Raw genomic sequence first — 13,219 nt, forward strand, 5'->3', positions numbered from 1 at the left:
GATGAGGGTATAACACTAGTGACAGCAGGACATAATAATAGTAAGATACAGGTATAACACTTGTGACAGCAGGGAATAACAATAGTCAGATGAGGGTATAACACTAGTGACAGCAGGACATAATAATAGTAAGATACAGGTATAACACTTGTGACAGCAGGACATAATAATAGTAAGATACAGGTATAACACTTGTGACAGCAGGGAATAACAATAGTCAGATGAGGGTATAACACTAGTGACAGCAGGACATAATAATAGTAAGATACAGGTATAACACTTGTGACAGCAGGACATAATAATAGTAAGATACAGGTATAACACTTGTGACAGCAGGGAATAACAATAGTCAGATGAGGCTATAACACTAGTGACAGCAGGGTATAACAATAGTCAGATGAGGGTATAAAACTAGTGACAGCAGTTTATAACAATAGTCAGATGAGGGTATAACAATAGTCAGATGGGGGTATAGCACTAGTGACAGCAGGGTATAACAATAGTCAGATGAGGGTATAGCACTAGTGACAGCAGGGAATAACAAAAGTAGATGAGAGTATAACACTAGTAGCAGCAGTGAATAACAATAGTAGATGAATGCATATCACTAGTGACAGTAGGGTATAACAATAGTCATATGAGGGTATAACACTAGTGACAGCAGGGTATAACAATAGTCAGATGAGGGTATAACACTAGTGACAGCAGGGTATAACAATAGATTATAGTATACCATTAGTGAATATGGTGCAAACAAGGTGCAATTAATTTATTTTACCAGGTTTTCCTGGAATCTTGTTCTCTTTGGACACATCTTTTTCTTTTGGCACGGACAATAATTCTGGTTTTCCGGGTTTTTCCCCGTTTGGCTTCTCTACCTCAGACTCCTTTGAATCTCCAGACTTGTTCTCTTCATCAGATTTTTCAGCTTGCTCCGATTCCTCTTTTTCATTAGACTTCTCTGTATCAGAATCGTCTGGCAAAGAAAGTAACAGCAGGGCAAAACAATAGTCAGATGAGTGTATAGCACTAGTGACAGCAGGACATAACAATAGTCAAATGAGTGTATAGCACTAGTGATAGCAGGGTATAACAATAGTAAGATGAGGGTATAGCACTAGTGACAGCAGGACATAACAATAGACAGATGAGGGTATAAAACTAGTGACAGCAGGACATAACAATAGACAGATGAGTGTATAGCACTAGTGACAGCAGGACATAACAATAGTAAGATGAGGGTATAATACTAGTGACAGCAGGACATAATAGTTAGATGTGAGCAGGACATAACAATAGTCAGATGAGTGTTTAGTACTAGCGACAGCAGGGTATAACAATAGTAATATGAGGGTATAATACTAGTGACAGCAGGACATAACAATAGACAGATGAGGGTATAATACTAGTGACAGCAGGACATAACAATAGACAGATGAGGGTATAATACTAGTGACAGCAGATTATAACAATAGTCACATGAGGGTATAGCACTAGTGACAGCAGGACATAACAATAGTTAGATGAGGGAATAACACTATTGACAGCAGGACATAACAATAGTCAGATGAGGGTATAACACTAGTGACAGCAGGACATAACAACAGATGAAGGTATAGCACTAGTGACAGCAGGACATAACAATAGTCAGATGAGGGTATAACACTAGTGACAATAGGACATAACAACAGATGAGGGTATAGCACTAGTGACAGCAGATTATAACAATAGTCACATGAGGGAATAAGACTAGTGACAGCAGGACATAACAATAGACAGATGAGGGTATAATACTAGTGACAGTGGGACATAACAATAGTCAGATGAGGGTATAACACTAGTGACAGCAGGACATAACAATAGACAGATGAGGGTATAATACTAGTGACAGTAGGACATAACAATAGTCAGATGAGGGTATAACACTAGTGACAGCAGCACATAACAATAGACAGATGAGGGTATAACACTAGTGATAGTAGGGTATAACAATAGTTAGATGAGGGTATAACACTAGTGACAGTAGGGTATAACAATAGTCAGATGAGGGTATAACACTAGTGACAGTAGGGTATAACAATAGTCAGATGAGGGTATAACACTAGTGACAGTAGGGTATAACAATAGTTAGATGAGGGAATAACACTAGTGACAGTAGGGTATAACAATAGTTAGATGAGGATATAACACTAGTGACAGCACGGTATAACAATAGTCAGATGAGGGTATAACACTAGTGACATCAGGGTATAACAATAGACAGATGAGGGTATAACACTAGTGACAGCAGGACATAACAATAGTCAGATGAGGGTATAACACTAGTGACAGCAGGACATAACAACAGATGAGGGTATAGCACTAGTGACAGCAGATTATAACAATAGTCACATGAGGGAATAACACTAGTAAAAGAAGGTAGTCTCCAGCAGTGAACAAAGTGACTTTTTATTTTTAAACACAGGTCAAATACAGCAACGTTTCGGGCTAACAATAAGCCCTTTCTCAAGGCTTGAGAAAGGGCTTATTGTTAGCCCGAAACGTTGCTGTATTTGACCTGTGTTTAAAAATAAAAAGTCACTTTGTTCACTGCTGGAGACTACCTTCTTTTGCTTGAATCATCTGGGCTTGGTCAGCCCTCTCCGTGCACTAGTGAGTGGTGGGTGCTGTGTCCATTCCTATTTCATTTGAGGAATAACACTAGTGACAGCAGGACATAACAATAGACAGATGAGGGTATAATACTAGTGACAGTGGGACATAACAATAGTCAGATGAGGGTATAACACTAGTGACAGCAGGACATAACAATAGACAGATGAGGGTATAATACTAGTGACAGTAGGACATAACAATTGTCAGATGAGGGTATAACACTAGTGACAGCAGGACATAACAATAGACAGATGAGGGTATAACACTAGTGATAGTAGGGTATAACAATACTTAGATCAGGGAATAACACTAGTGACAGTAGGGTATAACAATAGTTAGATGAGGGTATAACACTAGTGACAGTAGGGTATAACAATAGTCAGATGAGGGTATAACACTAGTGACAGTAGGGTATAACAATAGTCAGATGAGGGTATAACACTAGTGACAGTAGGGTATAACAATAGTTAGATGAGGGAATAACACTAGTGACAGTAGGGTATAACAATAGTTAGATGAGGATATAACACTAGTGACAGCACGGTATAACAATAGTCAGATGAGGGTATAACACTAGTGACAGCAGGACATAACAATAGTTAGATGAGGGTATAACACTAGTGACAGCAGGACATAACAATAGTCAGATGAGGGTATAACACTAGTGACAGCAGGACATAACAATAGTTAGATGAGGGAATAACACTAGTGACAGTAGGGTATAACAATAGTCAGATGAGGGTATAACACTAGTGACAGCAGGGTATAACAATAGTCAGATGAGGGTATAACACTAGTGACAGTAGGGTATAACAATAGTCAGATGAGGGTATAACACTAGTGACATCAGGGTATAACAATAGACAGATGAGGGTATAACACTAGTGACAGCAGGACATAACAATAGTCAGATGAGGGTGTAACACTAGTGACAGCAGGGTATAACAATAGTCAAATGAGGGTATAACACTAGTGAAAGCAGGGTATAACAATAGACAGATGAGGGTATAACACTAGTGACAGTAGGACATAACAATAGTCAGATGAGGGTATAACACTAGTGACAGCAGGGTATATCAATAGTCAGATGAGGGTATAGCAGTAGTGACAGCAGGGCATAACAATAGTCAGATAACACTGACAGTAGGACATAGTAGTCAGATGAGGGTATAACACTAGTGACAGTAGGACATAGTAGTCAGATGAGGGTATAACACTAGTGACAGTAGGACATAGTAGTCAGATGAGGGAATAACACTAGTTACAGTAGGACATAGTAGTCAGATGAGGGTATAACACTAATGACAGTAGGACATAGTAGACAGATGAGGGTATAACACTAGTGACAGTAGGACATAGTAGTCAGATGAGGGTATAACACTAGTGACAGTAGGACATAGTAGTCAGATGAGGGTATAACACTAGGACAGTAGGACATAGTAGTCAGATGAGGGTATAACACTAGTGACAGTAGGACATAGTAGTCAGGTGAGGGTATAACACTAGTGACAGTAGGACATAGTAGTCAGATGAGGGTATAACACTAGTGATAGTAGAACATAGTATTCAGATGAGGGTATAACACTAGGACAGTAGGACATAGTAGTCAGATGAGGGTATAACACTAGGACAGTAGGACATAGTAGTCAGATGAGGGTATAACACTAGTGACAGTAGGACATAGTAGTCAGATGAGGGTATAACACTAGTGACAGTAGGACATAGTAGTCAGATGAGGGTATAACACTAGGACAGTAGGACATAGTAGTCAGATGAGGGTATAACACTAGGACAGTAGGACATAGTAGTCAGATGAGGGTATAACACTAGGACAGTAGGACATAGTAGTCAGATGAGGGTATAACACTAGGACAGTAGGACATAGTAGTCAGATGAGGGTATAACACTAGTGACAGTAGGACATAGTAGTCAGATGAGGGTATAACACTAGGACAGTAGGACATAGTAGTCAGATGAGGGTATAACACTAGGACAGTAGGACATAGTAGTCAGATGAGGGTATAGCACTAGTGACAGTAGGACATAGTAGTCAGATGAGGAAATAATAGTAATGACAGCAGGGTATAACAATAGTCAGATGAGGGAATAATAATAGTGAATATGGTAACAAACAAGGTGCCATTAGTTTATTTTACTTGTGTTTCCTGGAATCTTGTTGTCTTTGGACACATCACCATCTTCTTCTTTTTGCCCAGAAAATAATTTTCCGGGTTTTTCCCCTGGCTTTTCCCCATGTGGCTTCTCAACCTCAGACTCCTTTGCTTCTCTAGTCTTGTTCACGTCCTCAGACTCTTCAGCTTGCCCCAAACCATTTGTTTTAGAGTCCTCTTTTTCCCCCGACTTCTCCTTTTCTTCAGACCCCTTCTCTTTCTCCTCAGACTTAATTCCATCAGACTCCTTCTGCTTTTCTATCCCTTTCTCTTTTGCAGACTCTTCTTCCTCTAACAACTTCTCTCTCTCAGACTCCGTTTTCTTAGACTCCTGATCGTTCCCTGAATATATGGATTCCTTCTGTTTCTCTTCAACCTTTGTTTATAAAGGTAAAAAAAAAACCCCATAAAATACAATATTAGCAGTAAAATGCTCTCACACTGTACATGAAGCTTTTCCTACCAATGCACATTGTATTACAAATGGAAGGCATCATGTTACATTTTTTTTCAGCAAACAATCCATGTAAAGTTAAATTGAGATTGATGGGAAATGATAAGACCTGCTTCTCAACCCATTTTTTTGCCTTTAAACAACCGATTTCTTTTTTAGTAAGATCAATACGGACTTGTTAATTAACCTGTCATAGCTATTGAAAAAGATAATTTATGTAAGAACTTACCTGATAAATTAATTTATTTCATAGTGGCAAGAGTCCATGAGCTAGTGATGTAAGGGATATACATTCCTACCAGGAGGGGGCAAAGTTCCCAAACCTCAAAATGCCTATAAATACACCTCCCACCTCACTCATACCTTAGTTTAACATATAGCCAATAAGTGAGGTGTATTAAAAAGGAGTAAAAAGCATACAAAAAGAGAAACTGGAAAAGATAATGTGCTTTATACAAAAAAATCATTACCACAAAAAATAGGGGGGGTCTCATGGACTCTTGCCACTATGAAAGAAATTAATTTATCAGGTAAGTTCTTACATAAATTATGTTTTCTTTCATGTAAGTGGCAAGAGTCCATGAGCTAGTGACGAATGGGATATAATACCCAAGATGTGGAAGTCCACAAGTCACTAGAGAGGGAGGGATAACATAAAAACAACTATTTCCATTGAGAAATTAAATCCCCAAAAATAATGGTTTTCTTAAAAATTTTAAAAAATCTCAAATCAAAGGCATTAGAATCAAGCTGAGACAACTGCCTGAAGAACCTTTCTACCAAAGGCTACTTCCGAAGAAGCAAACACATAAAAATGGTAAAATTTAGAAAAAGTATGCAAAGAAGACCAAGTGGCTAATTTGCAAATTTGATCAACTGAAGCTTCATTCTTGAGAGCCCAATAAGTGGCAACTGATCTAGTAGAATGAGCTGTAATTTTCTGAGACGGAGACTGCCCCGCCTCCAAATAAGCTTTGTGAATCAAAAGTCTCAACCAAAAAGTCAGAGAAATAACAGAGGCTTTCTGACCTTTCCTGGAGCCAGAAAAAATAACAAATAGAATAGAAGTCTTTCTGAAATTTTAAGTAGCCTCAACATAATATTTCAAAGCTCTTACCACATCCAAAGAATGTAATGCCCCTTTAAGAGTTTTCTTAGGATTAGGACACAAAGAAGGAACAACAATTTCCTTATTGATGTTATTAGAATTTACAACTTTAGGCAGAAATTTAAATAAAGTCCGCAAAACTGCTATATTTTGATGGAAAATCAGATAAAGAGACTCACAAGAGAGAACAGACAATACAGAAACTCTCCAAGCAGAAGAGATAGCCAAAAGAAATAACACTATCCAAGAAAGAAATTTAATGTCCAGAGAATGCATAGGCTCAAAATGAGGAGCCTGTAAAATCTTCAAAACCAAAATTGAGACTCCAAGGAGGAGAAATAGATTTAAAAACAGGTTTAATATGAATCAAAGCCTGAACAAAACAGTGAATATCAGGAAGTTTAGCAATCTTTCTATGAAATAATACAGAAAGAGCAGAAATTTGTCCTTTCAAAGTATTTGCAGACAAAACATTTATCCAAACTATCCTGAAGAAACTGTAAAATCCTAGGAATTCTAAATTAATGCCAAGAATAATCATGAGTTAAACATCATGAAATATAGGTTTTCCAAACCCGAAAATAAATTATCCTTGAGACAGACTTATGACCCTGTATCATAGTGTGAATAACTGAGTCAGAGAAACCTCTATGACTAAGCCCTTAAGCGCTCAATTTCCATGCCTTTAAATTTAGAGATTTGAGATCCTGATGAAAAAACGGCCCCTGAAACAGAAGGTCTGGCCTTAAAAGAAGTAGCCGAGGCTGGCAACTAGACATCCTGACAAGGTCCGCATACCAAAACCTGAGAAGCCAAGCTGGTGCTATCAGAAACACATAAGATCGTTCCATTATGATCTTGGAGATCACCCTTGGAAAAAGAGGTGGAAAAATGTAAGCAGGTTGGTAAAAACCAAGGAACTGCTAGAGCATCCACCATCTCCGCCTGAGGATCCTTTGACCTGGAAAGGTATCTGGAAAGCTTCTTGTTTAGATGAGAGACCATCAGATTGATTTCTGGAAGACCCCACATCTGTACAAGATGAAAAAAACACATCTGGATGGAGAGCACTCCCCCAGATATTAAGTCTGATGGGATAATCCCCTTCCCAATTGTCTACACCTGGGATATGAATCACAGAAATTAGACAAGAGTTGGATTCCATCCAAGAAAGTATCCAAAATACTTCCTCCATTACTGAAGGACTGCAAGTTCCTCCTTGATGATTGACATATGCCACTGTTGTGATATTGTCTGTTTAAAAACAAATGTAAAAGTTGTCTCTTTAATTGAGGCCATGGCCCCTATTTATGAAAGTCTGGCACCTGATCCGACAGTGCGGATCAGGTCCGGCAGACCTCGCTGAATACGGCGAGCAATATGCTCGCCGTATTTAACATTGCCCCCTGCAGACTTGTGGCCAATGGGCCGCCAGCAGGGGGTGTCAATCAACCCGATCGTACTCGATCGGGTTGATTTCCAGTGATGTCTGTCTGCCTGCTCAGAGCAGGTGGACAGGTTATGGAGCAGCGGTCTTTGTGATTGCTGCTTCATAACTGCTGTTTCTGGCGAGCCTGCAGGCTCGCCAGAAACATGGGACATCAAGCTCTATACGGAGCTTGATAAATATGCCCCCATGCCTGAAGAGCCCTGAAAATAGCATAGAGTTCTAAAATATTGATTGGTAACATCACCTTCTGAGGTTTCCAAACCCCTAGTGCTGTCAGAGACTCTCAGACAGCTCCTCCACCTGAAAAACTTGCATCTGTTGAGAATACAGTCCAGGTAGGACGAACAAATGAGGCCCCCTGAACAATAAGGTCATAGTCCAACCACCAAATCAGAGAGAAAAGAGTGTTGGGGTTTAAGTATATCAGTTGTGATATCTGAAAATAATCCCTGCACCTATGGTGCAACATGCAAAGCTATAGAGGCTTCAAACGAAAACGAGCAAAGAGGATCGCACCTGATGATGCAGCCATGAGACCTAAAACTTCCATGCACATAACCACTAAAGGAAATAATAGAGACTGAAGGTTTAGACAAACTAACATTAACTTCATTTGTCTCTAGTCTATCAGAGAATCATAGACACTAAATCTTATCCTAAACCTAAAAAGGTGACCCTTGTCTAAGGAATCAAGAAACTCTATTGTAAATTGATTCTCCAACCATGTCTTGAAGAAACCACACTAGTTGTTTCAAGTAAGGATCTGCTAAATGAAAAGATTAAAGCTAGTACCAAAATATCATCCAAATAAGGAAACACCGCAATACCCTGCTCTCTGATTACAGATAGAAGGGCACCAAGAATATTTGAAAAGAATCTCTGAGCTGTCGCTAGCTCAAAAGGACGAGTGACAAATTGGTAATGCTTATCTAGAAAAGAGAATCTCAGAAAACAATAGTGGTCTGAATTAATTAAAATGTGGAAAAAGCATCCTGTAAGTCTATTGTGGACATGAAGTGACCTTGCTGAACAGAAAGGCAGAATAGTCCCTATAGTCACCATCTTGAAAGTTGGGACTCTTACAAAACTATTTAAAAATTTCTAATCCAGAATTGGTCTGAACAAATTCTTTCTTTGGGGCAATGCATAGATTTGAATAGAAACCCAAACTTCTTTCCTGTAGAGGAACTAGAACCATCACGCCTGAAAACTATAATTCTGAAACACATTTCTGAAAAACCTGAGCTTTCAAAGGGTTTGTTGTAAACATGGGAAATAATCTTCCCATGGGAGGTTTTTATTCTGAAACCTATTCTATACCCATGAGAAAACAATATTCTGAATCCACTGATTTTGAAAAGAAACTGTCCAAATGTGTTGAAATAATTTCAATCTGCCCCCCCCACCCCACCAGTTGAACTAGTTTAAAGACCGCACCTTCATGCAGTCTTAGGGGCTGTAATTAGTTAAATTATAAGGCTTGGATTTATTCAAATTTGGAGAAAATCTCAAATTAGAGCCAGAGGCCTTAGAGGAATGAAAAAAAACAATAGGGAGCTTAAATAAAATGACCCTTAGATTTCTTATCTTGGGGCATAAAATACTCCCTTTCCACCAGAGGAGATAATAAAATCCAATAGAAAACCTAAAAAAATACTATCCTAAAATAATAAGATAGTAATCTAAATTTAAACACTATGGGGCCGAATTATCATTGTGCGAGCGGACATAATCTGATATTGTGGATCATGTCCGCTGCACATTGATAAATGCCGACAGCATACACTCTACCGATTGCCGCAAATCTGCAGGGGGCGGCATTGCTCCAGAAGTTCACAAGAACTGCTGGTGCAATGATAAATGCCGACAGTATATGCTGTCGGAATTTATCGATGTACAGCGGACATGATCCGCAATATTGGATCATGTCCACTCGCACAATGGTAATTCAGCCCCTTAATATCAATTAAAATTACATAAAATATAGCTTTACAAATGAAATGATTAGCCTGTTGAAGTAAGAGACCAATGCTTAGACAATTCAAGATCTGATAACTAAACTGTAGAACCAAAAAGTTGAAACAGCAGCAACATCAGCCATAGAAATGGCAAGTTTTAAAATATAGCCAATATGTAAATATGCTTTTTTTAAGATAGGAAACACTTCATATCGAAAGGATCCTTAAAAGAAGAAATAACTTCCATAGGATAGAAGTACGTTCAGCAAGAGAAGAAATAGCTCCACCTTAAGGACTTTTACCCAAAAACTCTAAATTAGCCATAGGTAAAGGATATAGCTTTTTAAACCTAGAAGAAAGGTAACAAGAATCACTAAGTTTAGATTCCTTACTAAACACATGATAGATAGCATCTGGAATAAGAAAAACTTCAAGAGTAACCTCCGAAGCTTAAAAAAACAAATTCAAACATTTGCTATTCTTGTTATCCAGAGGACTAGATTCCTCAATACTCAAAGTAAACAATACTTCCTTAATAAAGAATGAATACATTCAATAGAAAGGTTGATTTATCAATATCAGTCTCTGATATAGGATCCTCTAAATCAGAGAAAACCACATCAGCTGAAATACTTCAGTATGCTGTCGATCAATACAAAGCCGGCTGAAAAAAAGTTAACCAGAAATGACACAACTCGCCCAAAAAAATTGCGTCAACAAAGGCGCAAGAAATTACGCGACTCGCGTCACAACAAACGCAATCTCCTTGCCAAAAATATTCATGCCATGAATTACACAATAAATAGAAGCATTTTGTGCCATCGCGAGCCTAATTTTCCCGTGATAATTTGAAAAAACAAGTCCGAAGTTACAACTAGCTGGAACCCCAGGTACGCAAAAAAATTCAAAATTTCTCCTAAAAACATAATTTCCATGCTGAAACTGTTAGACTGCCAAGGGAAATAAACATAGACCTGAGTCATGGCAAATATATGCAATAAATATTAAAACTTTAAAATATAAAGTACCAAACATAGCTGAGAGTGTCTTAAAAAATAATATATTTACCTGAAGACACCCATCCACATATAGACAGCCAAACCAGTACTGAAACATCAGCAGAGGTAATGGCAGAGGAGTATAATGTCGATCTGTAAAGGGAGGTGGCAGATGAATCCCCAAGACCGAATTTACAGAGAGCCTTAGAATACATTTCCCATAAGTGAAAACATGGCATCATCAGGCAATATTCCCTTCACATCCCTCAGACATAGGGGCCCATCCCTCAGACATAGAGGCCCATCCGGAGCTTGAGGGCCCAAGTTTCTGGCCAGCCTCCAGCTCCATAACCCTGTCCGCCTGCTTTGAGCAGGCGGACACACATCGCCGAAAATCAACCCGATCAAGTACGATCGGGTTGATTGACACCTCCCTGCTGGCGAATCTGCAGGGGGCGGCGTTGCACCAGCAGCTCACAAGAGCTGCTGGTGCAATGCTGAATACGGAGAACGTATTGCTCTTCGCCTTCAGCGAGGTCTGGCGGACCTGATCTGTACTGTCAGATCAGGTCCGCCAGACCTTTGATAAATATCCCCCATTCACTGTACTTTGAGAGGAATTGGGCTTCAAAATGCTTAGAAGCGCCTTTCACAGAAGAAAATCAAGCACGACTTGTTTCACCATCTTCCAACGAAGGCAAAGTTTGTAAAACTAAGGTATGAGTGAGGTAGGAGGTGTATTTATAGGCATTTTGAGGTTTAGGAAACTTTGCCCCCTCCTGGTAGGAATGTATATCCTATACGTCACTAGATCATGGACTCTTGCCACTTACATGAAATAAATATATATATATATATTTTTTAATTATGTACAACTGGATAGAACCAGACCACCAGCAAGGACTGAAATGGACCTTTGTTATTATGGAGTGAACATAGACAGTATTGCCACTAAAATGAGAGTAAGAAAATTAATTTAGGCATGGTTATTTATGTGTATCATTTAATTGGATGATACACGGAGTAGTATGTTTATGGTTTGAGATGTTTTCTCCTCTAAATTGTTGAGAACACATAGACCTAATAAAACTCATTAGCAAAACTAATGTTGTACAGAAAAAAAAAAACATCCAATCAGAATAGAGCAGATAATATAACCACATAACCACAGGAAATAACTTCCTCTTTTCCTTGCTGCCTTCCAGACAGCATGTGATGCATTTTATGGTGTTAAAACCATTTCCAAAATCTATTTATTTGCAACTGTACCTTTTATCTTCTGCAATAACAATAATATGCATTTTTCTATCCTCTTTTATTTATACATTTAAACTTAACTTGTCTTAAACTCTTTATAGAAAATTTAAAAAGTGTGCGTTTTTGTGATTCTGCTAAAAAAATATTATTGCTGATATAGTGTGCGCAGCGGCACGCTGTGTATTTCTGTACCGCTGCACGAGTTTGCCTTGCTGGAGCAACCCGTTCTGCTACAAGGCTGCTCTGGATCACTTACCTTCCTTTCTTCTTCCGGATTCATTAGGAGGAGATTTTGGCCAGCTCTCATATGTTCTCTGCCTCTTCTGGCCTCCTCCTCCTAACAATCCTGGCCTGAACACACCAAGTGGCCCGTGCTTGGGTGACTGTTGTAGGCCTCTCTCCTTTCCAGCCTGAACACACCATGTGGCCCGTGTGTGTGCAACTATTGCGCATTTTTTCTCAGGCTCCGGGAGACGTGCACCAGGCCATGGATTGGTTGCGGCAAGATGCACGAGCTGCCGGTTACTGGATTCCTGAATGGCTACATTGCTTATGGGATAGTTTTGTATTAACAACAATATTCTAATGAACTGTATTAAAGGTTATATTAACATAATATATTTTAGGTATATATTAGCCGTGTAATATGTATGTATTTTCTAGTCACTTCTTTTATATCAACTCAAATCTCACTGCTATATAAAGCTGAGCAAAGGCTATCTGAGCCTTGGCTATGTGTGCCCTGTGCTTCTAAGTGGCCTGTTTTACAAGTGGCGACTTAAGAACTCAGTGACGTGCGGTGAGGTCAGAGGCAGGTGAGGCACTGGCTACGATATGCCTTCATTCTTTAGATATCCTTTGTTGAAGAAATAGCAATGTACATGGTTGAGCCAATCACATCAGGTATTTATGTGCACCCACCAATCAGCAGCTACTGAGCATATTTAGATATGATTTTCAACAAAGGATATCAAGAGAATGAAGAAAATTAGATAGATGAACATTGGAAAGTTATTTAAAATTGTATGCTCTTTCTAAATCATGAAAGAAAACATATGGGTTTCATGTCCCTTTAAATGGCATTTTGGAAACTGGTCACCTTAGTAAACATCTGATTTTAGTCTAAAGGATTGTAAACAGAACGTCTTGCCAGATAACAAAATGCTTG

General features: G+C 38.9%; 1 protein-coding gene across 1 annotated transcript in view; it reads right to left on the reverse strand.

Annotated features, from left to right (window-relative positions):
* LOC128666133 (cilia- and flagella-associated protein 251-like) overlaps positions 1–12,465 on the reverse strand; it is a 185,650-nt gene extending 173,185 nt beyond the window's left edge. Inside the window, exons 1-3 of the mRNA XM_053720555.1 lie at positions 12,308–12,465; positions 4,812–5,202; positions 779–976 (exon numbers count right to left, since the gene is read on the reverse strand). Of these exons, the coding sequence (XP_053576530.1) occupies positions 779–976; positions 4,812–5,202; positions 12,308–12,358 (640 nt within the window). The 5' untranslated portion in view covers positions 12,359–12,465. The remainder of the gene's footprint in view (positions 1–778; positions 977–4,811; positions 5,203–12,307) is intronic.
* Between the last annotated feature and the right edge of the window lie 754 nt (positions 12,466–13,219).

The sequence above is a fragment of the Bombina bombina genome, chromosome 7 (assembly GCF_027579735.1).
Source record: "Bombina bombina isolate aBomBom1 chromosome 7, aBomBom1.pri, whole genome shotgun sequence".
Lineage (NCBI taxonomy): Eukaryota > Metazoa > Chordata > Amphibia > Anura > Bombinatoridae > Bombina > Bombina bombina.